This window comes from Rana temporaria, chromosome 4 (genome assembly GCF_905171775.1).
Source record: "Rana temporaria chromosome 4, aRanTem1.1, whole genome shotgun sequence".
NCBI classification, from domain to species: Eukaryota; Metazoa; Chordata; class Amphibia; order Anura; family Ranidae; genus Rana; species Rana temporaria.
In genome coordinates, this window is record NC_053492.1 from 44303204 (window position 1) to 44318542 (window position 15339).

General features: G+C 44.8%; 1 protein-coding gene across 1 annotated transcript in view; it reads left to right on the forward strand.

Moving 5' to 3' along the window:
* Window positions 1-9203, forward strand: part of XKR5 (XK related 5) — a 44824-nt gene extending 35621 nt beyond the window's left edge. The window contains exons 6-7 of the mRNA XM_040347656.1: window positions 2477-2588; window positions 7999-9203. Of these exons, the coding sequence (XP_040203590.1) occupies window positions 2477-2588; window positions 7999-9140 (1254 nt within the window). The 3' untranslated portion in view covers window positions 9141-9203. The remainder of the gene's footprint in view (window positions 1-2476; window positions 2589-7998) is intronic.
* Window positions 9204-15339: the final 6136 nt, after the last annotated feature.

A 15339-nucleotide genomic window follows, 5' to 3' on the forward strand; every position in this document is an offset into this window, starting at 1 on the left:
TTTTTAGAAAAGGGGAGATGTTCTGTAGTCCAGAAGTGTCTTGGGCTCCATTCACACTAATGCTTTTTTTGATGCATTTTGCAGAAATGCAGGGAAATTTTTTAACATGGTTTCCTATGGAACATGTTCACATCAATGCTTTTTTGTGCCTCTGCGTTTTTGGAAAGGGTCAGGGACTTTTTTTCCTGCAAAAAGCAGCGTTTTGCATGCAATAGAATTCAATGGACCTGCATCCAAAACGCAAGTACCGCGATTTTTCCCGCGATTTGCGTTTTTTTTTTAACCTGTTTATAGCTGGTTGTTAAAGGAAATGTATAAAAAAAAAAAAAATTACTGGCTAAAAAAAAAAAAACGCAAATCGCGGTAAAAACGCATGTCAAAAAAAAAGTAAACTGCAATATATTGCATTTCTGTTCTTGGATATGCACTATATTGTCAAATGTATTGGGACGCCTGCCTTTACACACACTTTAACTTTAATGACATCCCAGTCTCAGTCCATAGTGTTCAGTATTGAGTTGGCCCACTCTTTGCAGCTATAACAGCTTCAACGCTTCTGGGAAGGCTGTCCACAAGGTTTAGGAGTGTGTCTATGGGAATGTTTGACCATTCTTCCAGAAGCACATTTGCGAGGTCAGGCACTGATATGAACAAGAAGGTGTTCTATCAGGACTATCATGGAAAACCCCCATAATTCATTGTGGCTCGCGACGGGTTACCAAATCGCCTAAGTGGCCCTCACTCTTCAAAAGGTTGAGCACCCCCAACCCTTTTAAGGATATGAAGAGGAGAAGGCACCTCTAAACCTTTAGTATGCAACATCCAACCAAACCCCACCCTCAATACATACCTGAGCCTTATCTTGATCTAGTGATGTGCACAAGAGCAGCGGCTCTCTCCCTCCTCATTGGCTGAGACACCGTAGCAGGAGCTATTGGTTCACAGCCAGTGATCAGGGGGCGGGGCTTAGCCCTGCTCTCCCAAGCTAAAGTTATGCTTTATATACAGGTATGCCTAACAGCTAAACTCCCCCCCCCCCCTCCCCCCTCCTGTCATGTATAAAAGCTAAACTCTCTAGACAGACATAACTCTCATTAATGCGATCCTATATTCATTGTTGCAGAATTTAAAAGTTATTTTCTATATACAAATAGTGTAAGTCCCTGAATGTGAGCTGGTATTGGCCTTTTGCTATCCCAGTACAGCAGGGCTGGAGTATGAGGAAAAGCAGCAGCACAAGAAGCTTACACCGATGTGAGTAAAGGACAGAGTGACAGATATGAGCACATCACTGCGTCATATACTTTTCACTGTCCAATCACAAGTGTCTCTAGGATGACCTGGGCTCAGAGGAATGATGCTGGCAATCAGACTGACTGACTAGCAGCAAAAAAAAAGTGCTATGAGGGAGAGATCTCTGAATTGAAGCTGAATATTGCAGAAAAGGCTGAGTTTCCTATTTTTATCTTGGCTCCCTACTGTGTGTTGTGTTGGACTAAAATGCACAATGCCATTGCGCTGGTTATATATGTATTGGCAGACTATTCAAAACCTTGCAATGCACAGCACTTAGGGCCAGATTCACAGCCGAGATACGACGTCGTATCTCTCAGAGTATCTATGCGACTGATTCATAGAATCAGTTACGCATAGATATCCCTTAGATCCGACAGGTGTAATTGACTTACACCGTCGGATCTTAGGATGCAATACCGCGGCCGCCGCTGGGTGGAGTTTGTGTCGTATTCCAGCGTCGGGTATGCAAATTAGTAGTCACGGCGATCCACAACGTCGCTGCTAGTCTAGTTTCCCGTCGCAAAGTTAGTAGTTTTAGGTGCCCTAACTTTACACAGCACACGTATGTGCTGTATAAAGTATGGCCGTCGTTCCCGCGTCGAAATTTAAAAATGTTTTCTTCTTGCGTAAGACGTCCGGGAATACGAAAGTATGCTACGCATGTCGCCGTTCAAAAAAATGACGTCACTTCGTGCAAAGCACGGCGGGAATTTCAAAACAGAGCATGCGCAGTAGGTCCGGTGCGGGAGCGCGCCTAATTTAAATGGCACATGCCCCTTTGAATTACGCGGGCTTACGCCGGAGGCCGCCGGCGTAAGTTTTCAAGCAAGTGCTTGATGAATCAGGCACTTGCGATGAAAACTTGCGGTGGTGTAACGTATCTACGATACGTTACGCCGCCGCAGTTCTTTGTAAATCTGGCCCTTAGTTACTACATGTTACCACAGTGCAAAGATTACAATGAAGCTGTTGCAGGTTAGAAGTGCTCATTTCGGGGGACAGATCACTTTTAAATTGAATTGTGGAAAGTTGTATGGAAAGCATTGGTTGCTCTGGGGGTATAAAAATTTGCATTGCTCTGTGTTGTGTCGCCCCCCCCCCCCCCCCCCCAAACAAAGCCTGTAGGATGCTTATTGTCTGAATATAGTTCATTCTTCTCCCTCTTGTGTGTTCTCTTTAGATTATGTTGCTGGAGAACTGCATTCTGCTGCTGCTGGCCACGGATTTCCTGCAGGGGGCAGTGTGGAGTAATGTGAAGCTGTCTGTAGCTGTCATGTCAGGATTCCTGATTGGTGAGTGAATGAAGATTCGTCGGGGGTCATAATTCATTTTGCCTTGTTAGCAGCGTAACGGCCTCACAGCCCTGCTTCAATGGGGCTCTTTGTTAAAGTGAACCACAGTCATTATCTGCATTTTCTGGCATTTCCCTTGCTTTGGATGTGAAATTGTTTTTAATAACCACAAAAATACAACACTAGTATTCTAGCTGGTTTCTCACACTTGCATTTTATTTATTTATTTTGCATTTTTACTATTGGCCATTCAGAGAAAAGTGACACAGTCTCCTGATGGCCCCTCCAACCATTCACCCCCAACAATATACACATAGGTAGATTCAGGTAGGGGCGCGCTAATTTGCGGCGGCGTAGCCTAGCGTGTTTACACTACGCCGCCTTAAGTAAGAGAGGCAAGTACATGATTCTCAAAGTACTTGCCTCCTTACTTAGGGCGGCGTAGTGTAAATGCGGCAGGCGTAAGGGCGCCTAATTCAAATGGGTTGGAGGGGGGCGTGTTTAATGGTAATGAGGCTTGACCTCACGTTTTTGACGTCTTTTGGCTACTGCGCATGCGCCGGGCGCCTACATTCCCCAGTGCGCATTGCGGCTAAGTACGCCGTACGGGCCTATTGATTTTGACGTGGACGTAAACGACGTAACTCCCGATTCGCGGACGACTTGCGTTAAAAATTCGAACCTTGCGGCGGGAACGGCGGCCATACTTTAACATTGTTATTCCACCTCATAGGTGGAATAACTTTAGGCCTCCTAAGGCCTTAAGGAAACGGCGTAAATCGACTGCGGCGGTCGGGCGTACGTTCGTGAATCGGCGTATAAATTAATTTACATATTCTACGACGGCCACAATGGAAGCGCCACCTAGCGGCCATCCAAAATATTGCAACCTAAGATAGGACGGCGCAAGCCGTCCTATCTTAGATATGTTTAAGCGTATCTCTGTTTGAGCATACGCTTAAACATAGGTTGGCGTAGATTCTGAGTTAGGTCGACTTATCTACTGATAAGTCGGCCTAACTCTACCTGAATCTACCTAACAGTGCCTTGGAGAAAAAAGTATTCATACCCTTAGAACTTTTCCACATTTTGTCATGTTACAACCAAAAACATAAAGGTATTTTATTGGGATTTTATGTGATAGACCAGTGATGGCGAACCTTGGCACCCCAGATGTTTTGAAACTACATTTCCCATGATGCTCAACTACACTGCATAGTGCATGAGCATCATGGGAAATGTAGTTCCAAAACATCTGGGGTGCCAAGGTTCGCCATCACTGTGATAGACCTACACAAAGTGGCACATAATTGTGAAGTGGAAGGAAAATGATTAATGGTTTTCAACATTTTTTACAAATAAATATGTGAAAAGTATGGCGTGCATTTGTATTCAGCCCCCTTTACTCTGATACCCCTAACTAAAATCTAGTGGAACCAATTGCCTTCAGAAGCCACCTAATCAGTAAATAGAGTCCACCTGTGTGTAATTTAATCTCCGTATAAATACAGCTGTTCTGTGACTCCCTCAGAGATTTGTTAGAGAACCTTAGTGAACAAACCGCTTTCTGAAGGCCAAGGAACACAGCAGACAGGTCAGGGATAAAGTTTGAGGATAAGTTTAAAGCAGGGTTAGGTTATAAAAAAAAAAAAAAAAAAAACCTCACGGAGCTCTGTTCAATCCATCATCCGAAAATGCAAAGAGTATGTATGGCACAACTGCAAACCTACCAAGACATGGCCGCCCACCTAAACTGACAGGCCGGCCAAGGAGAGCGTTCATCAGAAGCAGCCAAGAGGCCCATGGTAACTCTGGAGGAGCTGCAGAGATCCAAAGCTCTGGTGGGAGAATATGTCCACAGGACAACTATTAGTTGTGCTCTCCACAAATCTGGCCTTTATGGAAGAGTGGCAAGAAGAAAGCCATTGTTGAAAGAAAGACATAAACCGACCTAAAAGCAAAACGCTATGATTGGCGGAAAACTGACACTGCACATCACCCTGAACACACCATCCCAATCGTGAAACATGGTGGTGGCAGCATCATGTTGTGGGGATGCTTTTCTTCAGTAGGGACAGGGAAGCTGGTCAGAGTTGATGGGAGGATGGATAGAGACAGGGAAATCTTAGAAGAAAACCTGTTGGCCTCCAAAATATTTGAGACTGGGGAGGAGGTTCACCTTCCAGCTGGACAATGACCCTAAACCTACAGCCAGAGCTACAATGGAATGGTTTAGGTCAAAGCATATTCATGTGTTAGAATGGCCCAGACAATGTCAAGACCTAAATTACATTGAGAATCTGTGGCAAGAGTTGAAAATTGCTGTTCACAGACGCTCTCCATCCAATGTGACAGAGCTTGAGCTATTTTGCAAAGAAGAATGGGCAAAAATGTCACTCTCTAGATGTGCAAAGCTGATAGAGACATCCCCAAAAAGACTTGCAGCTGTAATTGCAGTGAAAGGTTGTTCTACAAAGTATTGACTCAGGGGGGCTGAATACAAATGCACACCGCACTTGTCAGATATTTATTTGTAAAAAAAAAAATGAAAAACATTTATCATTTTCCTTCCACTTCACAATTATGTGCTACTTTCTGTTGGTCTATCACATAAAATCCCAATAAAATACATTTACATTTTTGGTTGTAACATGGTTACAACCATGTAGGCTAGGGCGAAACGTCCGAAAATTACAGAAATGTAATTTGCCGCTTGTGTGTTTGGCTTACTGATTTTCCCAGAAGTCTGCACTAAAATACAAGTCAAATTTTGGGCATCCCCTGCAAAAAAAAAAAAAATTCGGTGTGATACTCCAAAGGGAAATCGCGTCTGAAGGAATGTCAGGTCCCTTTCCTTATTAGAAATCTGCAAGTGCAGCAGCTGATTGATAATTATGAAGTCGCTCCCGTTCACATTTACTGTTTTTTCAGAATAAAAAAAAGTGAGGAATCTGCAACAAAGTTTGTTAAAGCGGAGGTCCGCCCACCCCTTTAAATTAAAAGTCAGCAGATACACAATACTGTGGCTGCTGACTTTTAACATTTGAACACTTGCCTGTCCTGGAGTTCAGCGATGTCGGCACCGAAGCTGATTCCATCAGCTGTCGGGTGCTGCCGCCATTGCCAGTAAGGGGGCCCAGCAGCGTAGCTTTTCGGCTTCACGACCGGGTACCTACTGCGCATGCGCGTAGCGCTCTGTGCTCTCTCACTGGCCGGCAGAAGGAGAGGGAGGAGGTGGTGGACCGAATTGTGACAATCTTTGCCACGGCCGGTCTTCCAGAAGTGGGGACAGGGTACCTGTCAAAAACAGGTATCCGCTCCTCCCCCCTCCTTTTTGGAAAGGTGCCAAATGTGGTACAGGAGGGGAGGGAGGAATCGGATAAGCGGATGCTCCACTTTTGGGTGTAACTACGCTTTTAAATCCTTGCAATATATATATACAGGTGAAACTCGAAAAATTTGAATTTCGTGCAAAAGTTAATTTATTTCACTAATGCAACTTAAAAGGTGAAACTAATATATGAGATAGACTCATTACATGCAAAGCAAGATAGTTCAAGCCGTGATTTGTCATAATTGATTGATGATTATGGCTTACAGCTCATGAAAATATATTATATGCAATCAATAAAACAAGGATTGTACATAGAACAATATCGGACCTCTGAAAAGTATAAGCATGCATATGTACTCAGTACTTGGTTTGGGCCCCTTTTGCAGTAATTACTGCCTCAATGTGGTGTGGCATAGAAGCTATCAGCCTGTGGCACTGCTGAGGTGTTATGGAAGACCAGGATGCTTCAATAGCGGCCTTCAGCTCTTCTGCATTGTTCGGTCTCATGTCTCTTATCTTTCTCTTGGCAATGCCCCATAGATTCTCTATGGGGTTCAGGTCAGGCGAGTTTGCTAGCCAATCAAGCACAGCAATCCCACGGTCATTGAACCAGGTTTTGGTGCTTTTGGCAGTGTGGGCAGGTGCCAAGTCCTGCTGGAAAATGAAGTCAGCATCCCCATTGTCTGTGGAAGGAAGTATGAAGTGCTCCAAAATATCCTGGTAGACGGCTGCATTGACCCTGGACTTAAAGTGGAAGTAAACCCTCCTATCGTTTTCAGCCAAGGAAGCTGCCATCTTTGCCTCTGATGCTGCACATGTGATAAGTTATGACACCAGCCATTGGAAGGTTTGACAGTTTGGTTGAGAGCACAACCAATGGGAGTGTTGCATTTCCGGCACGTGCCAGAAATGAAACTGTTTTATGGATGGGTTTACTTTCGTTTAATGAAGCACAGTGGACCAACACCAGCATCAGCAGATGACATGGCTCCCCAAATCATCACAGACTGTGGAAACTTCACACTGGACTCCTAGCATCTTGCAGTGTGTGCCTCTCCATTCTTCCTCCATACTCCAGCTCCTTGGTTTCCAAATGAGATGAAAAATGTGTTCTCATCAGAAAAGAGGACTTTGGACCACTGAGCAACAGACCAGGTCAGTTTTTCTTTAGCCCAGGTAAGACGCTTCTGACGTGGTTTGTTGTTCAGGAGTGACTTGACAAGAGGAATATGACATTTGAAGCCCATGTCCAGGATCCGTCTGTGTGTGGTGGCTCTTGATGCACTGACTCCAGCCTCAGTCCACTCCTTGTGAAAGTCCCCAACACTTTTGAATGGCCTTTTCCTGACAATCCTCTCCAGGCTGCGGTCATCCCTGCTGCTTGTGCACCTTTCTCTTCCACACTTTTCCCTTCCACATAACTTTCTATTAATGTGCTTTGATACAGCACTTTGGGAACATCCAACTTATTTTGCAATCACCTTTTGAGACTTTCCCTCCCTTATGGAGGGTGCCCATGATAGTTTTCTGCACAACTATCAGGTCAGCAGTCTTTCCCATGATTGCGATTCCTACTGAACCAGACTGAGAGACCATTTAAAGGCTCAGAAACCCTTTGCAGGTGTTATGGCTTAATTAGGTGATTAAGTGGGACACTTTGAGCCTAGAATATTGCACCTTTTCACAATATTCGAATTTCCTGAGATAGTGGATTTGGGGTTTTCATGAGCTGTAAGCCATAATCGTCACAATTATGATAAATCACGGCTTGAACTAACTTGCTTTGAATGTAATGAGTCTATTTCGTATATTCGTTTCACCAAGTTGCACTAGTGAAATAAATGAACTTTTGCACAATATTCAAATTTTTTGAGTTACACCTGTAGATCACCCAGGGGAGAAAGTGTGTTTGTTTGTTTTTTTGTTTGTTTTTTCAATAAAAGTGGAGTTACTCTTTAAGTGATCACATCGCATACATTCATTAGGCAATGCTGCCCAGTACAGTCCTAACCCATAGATGTTCACAGCAATGCTTGTGTTTTGAAAAAAATAGATTTTATTTTGAATCTTTTTCAGGTTGTGCTGCTTTAATCATTTACTACACACTCCTGCACCCAAAATCCACAGAGATTTCCCAAAGCTGTAAGAAAACTGGAACAAATCGCACCAAACAAGACTCAACTAGTCCCCCTTCCAGATGGTGGAGCCGAAGTTCCAAGAAGGCGACCAGTGACTTATTTGGGAAAGAGGAACTGGGTCCAAAGGCTGAAATCCTTGAAGGTGTTACAGGCGATGAAGATCTCCCCTGGAACAAGGTTGCTGATAAGCGGCATCACTTGCTTCTACTGAAACTCGCCATGAAAACTGGAAACATGTCAAAAATCAACGCTGCCTTTGGCGAGGGTGGTTTTGGGGACCTCTTTGCATTTGGATGTGCACAAAATGCCCAGCAACCATTAATTCAGAACTGTGCCTTAGCTAATGAAAAAAACCCTGAAAATGTTAAAACTAGTTCTTTAAAGTCTACCCCATGGATGTTAGACCCAGGACAGACAGACAATGGGCATGATCATAAGTACATTCTACATGAATGTTCTGCTTATGTTACACTTGAAAACTCCAAAACTGAAAACGTTGACCCAAAGAATGTGCAAAACCAAATGAAGGCGTGTGAAACGTTGGGGTACTGTGGGAAATCCCCTGATGTTTATTCTGTTGGTTCTCCAGGCAATGGAGCCCTTGGAAGCCCAACGCTGTACTTTAGCGCACACGCTGAAGGAATGGTTCAACCTGGGAAGGATTCGCACTTGGATGTTCCAGAAATTTGCATGAAACCTCAGACTGATAGCCCAATAAAAAAGTTGCCAGAGAGTGAGACCGAGAATATTCAGGTTATGTGTGTCAGTCCTATTCTGAATTTGCCCACCAACAGTAACTTCCACAGGAGCATTGGAGAAGATACGGGAAGTTTGTGCGAGGAGTCTGATATTTCCCATGATGATTCTGGAGTTCCAGAAATAGAGGAACCTATGTCAAAACGAGGCTACCATTTGCTACCATCTGGCATCCTTCCTTCATCTGTAAGAGGAAGGCTTGTCCAGGAAGAGAAGCCTTGTTTCACCTCCACCCCCAAACCACAAGCCACCAATGTGGAATCGGAACCACGAGAGTCCACAAAGGCCAGACGGAGGCTAGATCAGTTGACTGAGAGACTCTAGACCTATGGAAGGTCTCCTAAGCTATGATAGATGTGGTTCATGGTCACAATGCAGTACCCATCTGGTAGGCGCATACTACATAGTGTCTTAATATGCCTGGAATATCCGTCTTGATCCATGCTTTTATTACAGAGAGTATAATGGTAGAACCCCGTCCAATGGAGTAGAGTATGAAATATTTTGTGTGATGGAATTCAGTGTTTGGTACATGACCTTTTCAACATTCAATCCTGTGTGCAATTAACAGAAATAATATTTAAAGCTTTTTTTTTTTTTTTTTTTTTTTTAATGCCATTATATATTATTTATTCTATATTTCTATGAAATTTGTGTTTGTTGGTTGTATCTAGTCTTAGTGGTACGTGTTTGGCGTTGTTGCCAGGCTCCTGTCTTCAGGTAACCAGATGTATTTAGAGGTCAGTGCATTTCTTTAGACAGTATTAGAAAAACAGATCTTGTGCCTTTTGTTGACAGTAATGTAAACGCCTCCGATGTGAGGGATATGATGTACATTTTAGGCAGATTGCCTATTACCCAATCAAATTTTTATTTTTTTTTGTACATTATTGATGTATTTCCACAGAGGAACCCTTGAAATTACTTTCTGGTCTTAGGGATCCCCTGCTAAAATTCCTATATGTACATCTCATGATACATTAGTGTGATGTTCAGTGGGAAGAATTTTTCTTACACTTGTGATCACTGTGTTAAGAGCCTGCACAGACCTCCCTTTTTTTTTGGTGCCCCGTGTGAGGACCTCCTCCTCCTTTTTTTTTATCTCAGCTGGACGGGGGGGTAGAGCATCGGGACTGGTAAGGCAGCTCCAGCTGTACTCTTCAGTACTTTGTCAGACACAGCATGGAACAGGGAGTAGAGCAGTCCTACTTGACAAAAGGGATTGTACATTTTTTTTTATTTTTTATGAGCAGAATCTTCTCACATTTCTCAGCTTTAGGAGTGGTGCAGGGGTAAAGCCCGTACCACCCTTTAAATCCCCCACAAATGTCTAAAACTGATATTGGTGGGGTACGTTCAATTATGTGGTTGGCTTGTTTTTTTTTTTCCTATTTTATTTGAGAAACTCTAATGGAGATCTCATTGCTCCTGGCTCTGTCAGCGGTACAGCTGTTGCAAGGTTAAAGGTGTCTTTCTGACAGGAGACCTGACTGCTGGAGTCCCAAGACGATGCACAAAGCTAGTGGGTTTTGGGTTCTCCAGTTTACCTAGACCTGATGCATTACTCTAGACACAGACCTTAAAGTGGTTGTAAACCTCCTTTGGTAAGTTGTACCTATAGGTAAGCCTATAGGTACTGTAAATATCTCCTAAACGTGTGCTGTTTAGGATATATTTGCTGTACACTGCGCCAATGATGTAATCGGTGCATTGCGCTGTGAAGAAGCGGCCGCCAGTGCCGTTTCTTCAATAGCGTGTGCCGTGACCGCCAGCTCCCGCACGCATGCGCTGGAGTGATGTCACGTGACTCCAGAAAGTCGCAGAGCTGGGGTCTGCGGCCCCGGAAGAAAGAGAATGCTGACTGCAGCGGCGACAGCTTGGGCTTCGTTTACAGGTCAAGTGTCACATAATGTGCTAGTATGTGACGCATACAGTACTAGCACATTATGCTTTTACTTTGCGGGGGGGGGGGGGAGGAAGTAAAACCCATCAGGGTTTACGTCCTCTTTAAAGGCAGATTCACACCTTTGTGTTACCACAATGCATAGTGGTGCACCTTGCACGCATTTGGTGCATTGTGATGCCATTCATTTTGAATAACACTCCAATGTACTGAAGGAACACGCTTCTGTGGAAGCACACCACGAGTCTGTGACACGCTGCCTGGCATTGTGGAGCTCTATAGGTAGTGATGTATTGACAGCACTCAAATGAATAGGCTGCTTTAACACAATCGATCTGAATAGGGTCCAAATATTTTGTGTATGAACCTTTAGTGGAGCAGGAAGAGATTCTCTTCCTCACTGTATGTGGAATACGGTTAGTTATGATCATATATCCTTCCCTTTTTTTTTTTTTTTTTTTTTTTGTGTGTGTTAGATAAACGTGTACATGTTGTACAGCAGATAACCTACCTATACCTAGGGTACAAACGAAGTCCTGTTACTGGGAATGATTTTATTATTTATCTGTGTCATTTATAAGTTTTCCTATTTTTGAAGCCGTAATGCATTATAAAATAAATGTAATCACTGCTTATACCTGTGTGAAAAGCACATGCTTCTGTCAGAATGGTGAACCCATCAGATTAGGGAATGGAAGTGCTGCGCATGTGTTCCACCGCTACCAGGTTTGCTAATCTGACAGAACATCTGCAGTCAGAAGAAGGCGGCAGCGGACATCTTGCTACACCCAGCTATGTCTTGAATTTCAAAGTAATTATAAATGTAGTATGTTGACATGTGTGTTGCTGCTTTGATGTTACATTTTGAAAGAAGCTGGACTACAGTGTTTCATCAGATTTGGCGACCTGTCAGAATTTTTAATGGAAGCAACGTTCAGTCACTGCCATCTTGCTATACCCTGCACTCCTCCACAGTAAGGGTACACTGAGAAGGGGGCAAGCAGACATATTGTTACACCCAACGGGGTTTTGCATTTCACACACGTTTCTACCAGTAATATTAGTACTCCTCAGCATGCAATGGAGCCTCTATCTCAGTGTAAGCTGTGCGGCTGCTTGATGCAATGCAGGCACAGGCAATATTTTCACTTGGACACCCTGGGTTGACCTGAGTAATCTAACTGCACCCAAAGCCTAGACGATGCACGATCAGGAAATTGGCCACAAAATAGTGATTTGAAAGCGATCGTAGATAATCTAATCGTTGGTACATACATTTTGAGAGCCGATCTTGACAGTTCATGGGAAATTATCCAAAGGGACACAAAAAAAATCTTGTACGATACCAGAACGTACAGTATTCGTCTGGGGACGGAAGACCAAGGCCACGCATGCTCGGAAATACTTTACAATACAATACATTGGGGGTTATTTACAAAAGGCAAATCCACGTTGCACTACAAGTGCAAAGTGCACTTGGAAGTGCAGTCGCTGTAAATCTGAGGGGTTGATTTGAATTGAGGGGAAGCTCTCCTGATTTTGTTAGCCAATCATGTGCAAGCTAAAATGCTGTTTTTTATTTTCCTTGCATGTCCCCCCCCCCCCAGATCTACAGCGACTGCACTTCCAATTGCACTTTTAGTGCTATTTCAAGTACACTTTGCACTTGTAGTGCAAAGTGGATTTGCCTTTCGTAAATTAAACCCCCATTATATCACTTCTGAAGTTTAGCGAATTTTCGTAACATAAGTTGCCTCTTTTCAATCCAAAACCAGCATGAATAAAAACATACGATCATTCGTCCAATATTCTAAATGTGTGTACCAGGCTTAAAAGTGACTGTATACCATGCAACTCCTTTAGATCTACCATCGACTATGCAGTATAGGGGCTCACCTGATTTATGCAAATGGGATGGGTTGTTTTCGGTTTGTCATCCTATTACATAGTTTTGGCAAGTTCAAAGGAGATTTTAAAGAGATTAAACAATGAGATTGTACCCACACTATTGCTGACTTTCATCCTTGAGCCCCGTACACATGGGCCAAATATTGGCCAGTTCAACAGAAACCGGCTGACATTCAGCCGGTGTACACGGCACCCTGTCCCAACAGAAACCAGCCGACATTTGGCCCTAATACACGGCATCTTGTCCCAACAGAAACCGGCTGACATTTGGCCCTAATACACGGCACCCTGTCCCAACAGAAACAGGCTGGCATTTGGCCCTAATACACGGCACCTTGACCTGACAGAAACAGGCTGGCATTTCGCCAGAGTACACAGAACCCTGTCCCAACAGAAACCGGCTGACATTGGCTTGAGTACACGGCACCCAGTCCCAACAGAAGCTGGCTGACATTGGCCCATGTATACATCACCCTGTCCCAACAGAAACCGGCTGACATTGGCTTGAGTACACGGCACCCAGTCCCAACAGAAGCTGGCTGACATTGGCCCATGTATACATCACCCTGTCCCAACAGAAACCGGCTGACATTGGCTTGAGTACACGGCACCCAGTCCCAACAGAAGCTGGCTGACATTGGCCCATGTATACATCACCCTGTCCCAACAGAAACCGGCTGACATTGGCTTGAGTACACGGCACCCAGTCCCAACAGAAGCTGGCTGACATTGGCCCATGTATACATCACCCTGTCCCAACAGAAACCGGCTGACATTGGCTTGAGTACACGGCACCCAGTCCCAACAGAAGCTGGCTGACATTGGCCCATGTATACATCACCCTGTCCCAACAGAAACCGGCTGACATTGGCCCGAGTACACGGCACCCTATCCCAACAGAAACCGTCTGACATTGGCCCATGTATTTGTCACCCTGTCCCAACAGAAACCAGCTGACATTTGGCCCTAATACACGGCACCTTGACCTGACAGAAACAGGCTGACATTTCGCCAGAGTACACAGAACCCTGTCCCAACAGAAACCGACTGACATTGGCTCGAGTACATGGCACCCAGTCCCAACAGAAGCTGGCTGACATTGGCCCATGTATACATCACCCTGTCCCAACAGAAACCGGCTGACATTGGCCCGAGTACACGGCACCCTATCCTAACAGAAACAGTCTATTGGCCCATGTATTTGTCACCCTGTCCCAACAGAAACCGGCTGACATTGGCCCATGTGTACGGCACCCTGTCCCAACAGAAACCGGCTGACATTGGCCCATGTGTACGGCACCCTGTCCCAACAGAAACTGGCTGACATTCAGCCTGTGTACACGGCACCCTGTCCCAACAGAAACCAGCCGACATTTGGCCCTAATACACGGCATCTTGTCCCAACAGAAACCGGCTGACATTTGGCCCTAATACACGGCACCCAGTCCCAACAGAAGCTGGCTGACATTGGCTCGAGTACACGGCACCCAGTCCCAACAGAAGCTGGCTGACATTGGCCCGAGTACACGACACCCTGTCCCAACAGAAACCGGCTGACATTGGCCCGAGTACACGACACCCTATCCCAACAGAAACCGTCTGACATTGGCCCATGTATTTGTCACCCTGTCCCAACAGAAACCGGCTGACATTGGCCCGAGTACACGGCACCCTGTCCCAACAGAAACCGGCTGACATTGGCCCGAGTACACGACACCCTATCCCAACAGAAACCGTCCGACATTGGCCCATGTATTTGTCACCCTGTCCCAACAGAAACCGGCTGACATTGGCCCGAGTACACGGCACCCTGTCCCAACAGAAACCGGCTGACATTGGCCCGAGTACACGACACCCTATCCCAACAGAAACCGTCTGACATTGGCCCATGTATTTGTCACCCTGTCCCAACAGAAACCGGCTGACATTGGCCCGAGTACACGGCACCCTGTCCCAACAGAAACCGGCTGACATTGGCCCGAGTACACGACACCCTATCCCAACAGAAACCGTCTGACATTGGCCCATGTATTTGTCACCCTGTCCCAACAGAAACCGGCTGACATTGGCCCATGTGTACGGCACCCTTTCTCAACAGAAATTTACCAAATGTGCGACTTCTGTCAAAGGGACATGACCAAAAAAGAGGCATCTGACTAGTGCTCTCATCCAATGGCTGAGGGTGCTGACCAGTGTGTTCTAGCGAGGGTGGCAGTACCCCTGTTAGAACACAATAGCTCAGTGTGGAGAATGCTGTACCAACATCCGATACTTCGTACAGGGAGCTCCTCAAGTTGTGTGTGGGTTTTTTATTTTTTTCCCGTTCAGCCCGCTGGGTTGAATGGAAAAAAAAAAACTGATGGTGTGTACTAGGCTTAACTTTCTGCCTGTCAAACTGATCCAGCAGATTTAGTACTTTTCATTTGACTCAAAGCAAGTACAGTGTATATAGATTTGGAGTTTCCTGATTGTGCACTTTATTCTAGGCTATATTTTTATTATGAGGTCAGCAGTGGCTTCCTCTGTATTTGTCTTCAGTTGAGGTTTCCTTTCTCCTGTCAGCTTATTTTTTTGTCTGCCTGTGTCCTGTTGGGGAGATTTCACTTCCTGTCCCAGATATACAACTCCAATTCCAAAATAGTTGGGCTGCTGTGTAAAATCTACATAAAAAACAGAATGAAATTATTTACAACTCTCATAAACCTGTATTAT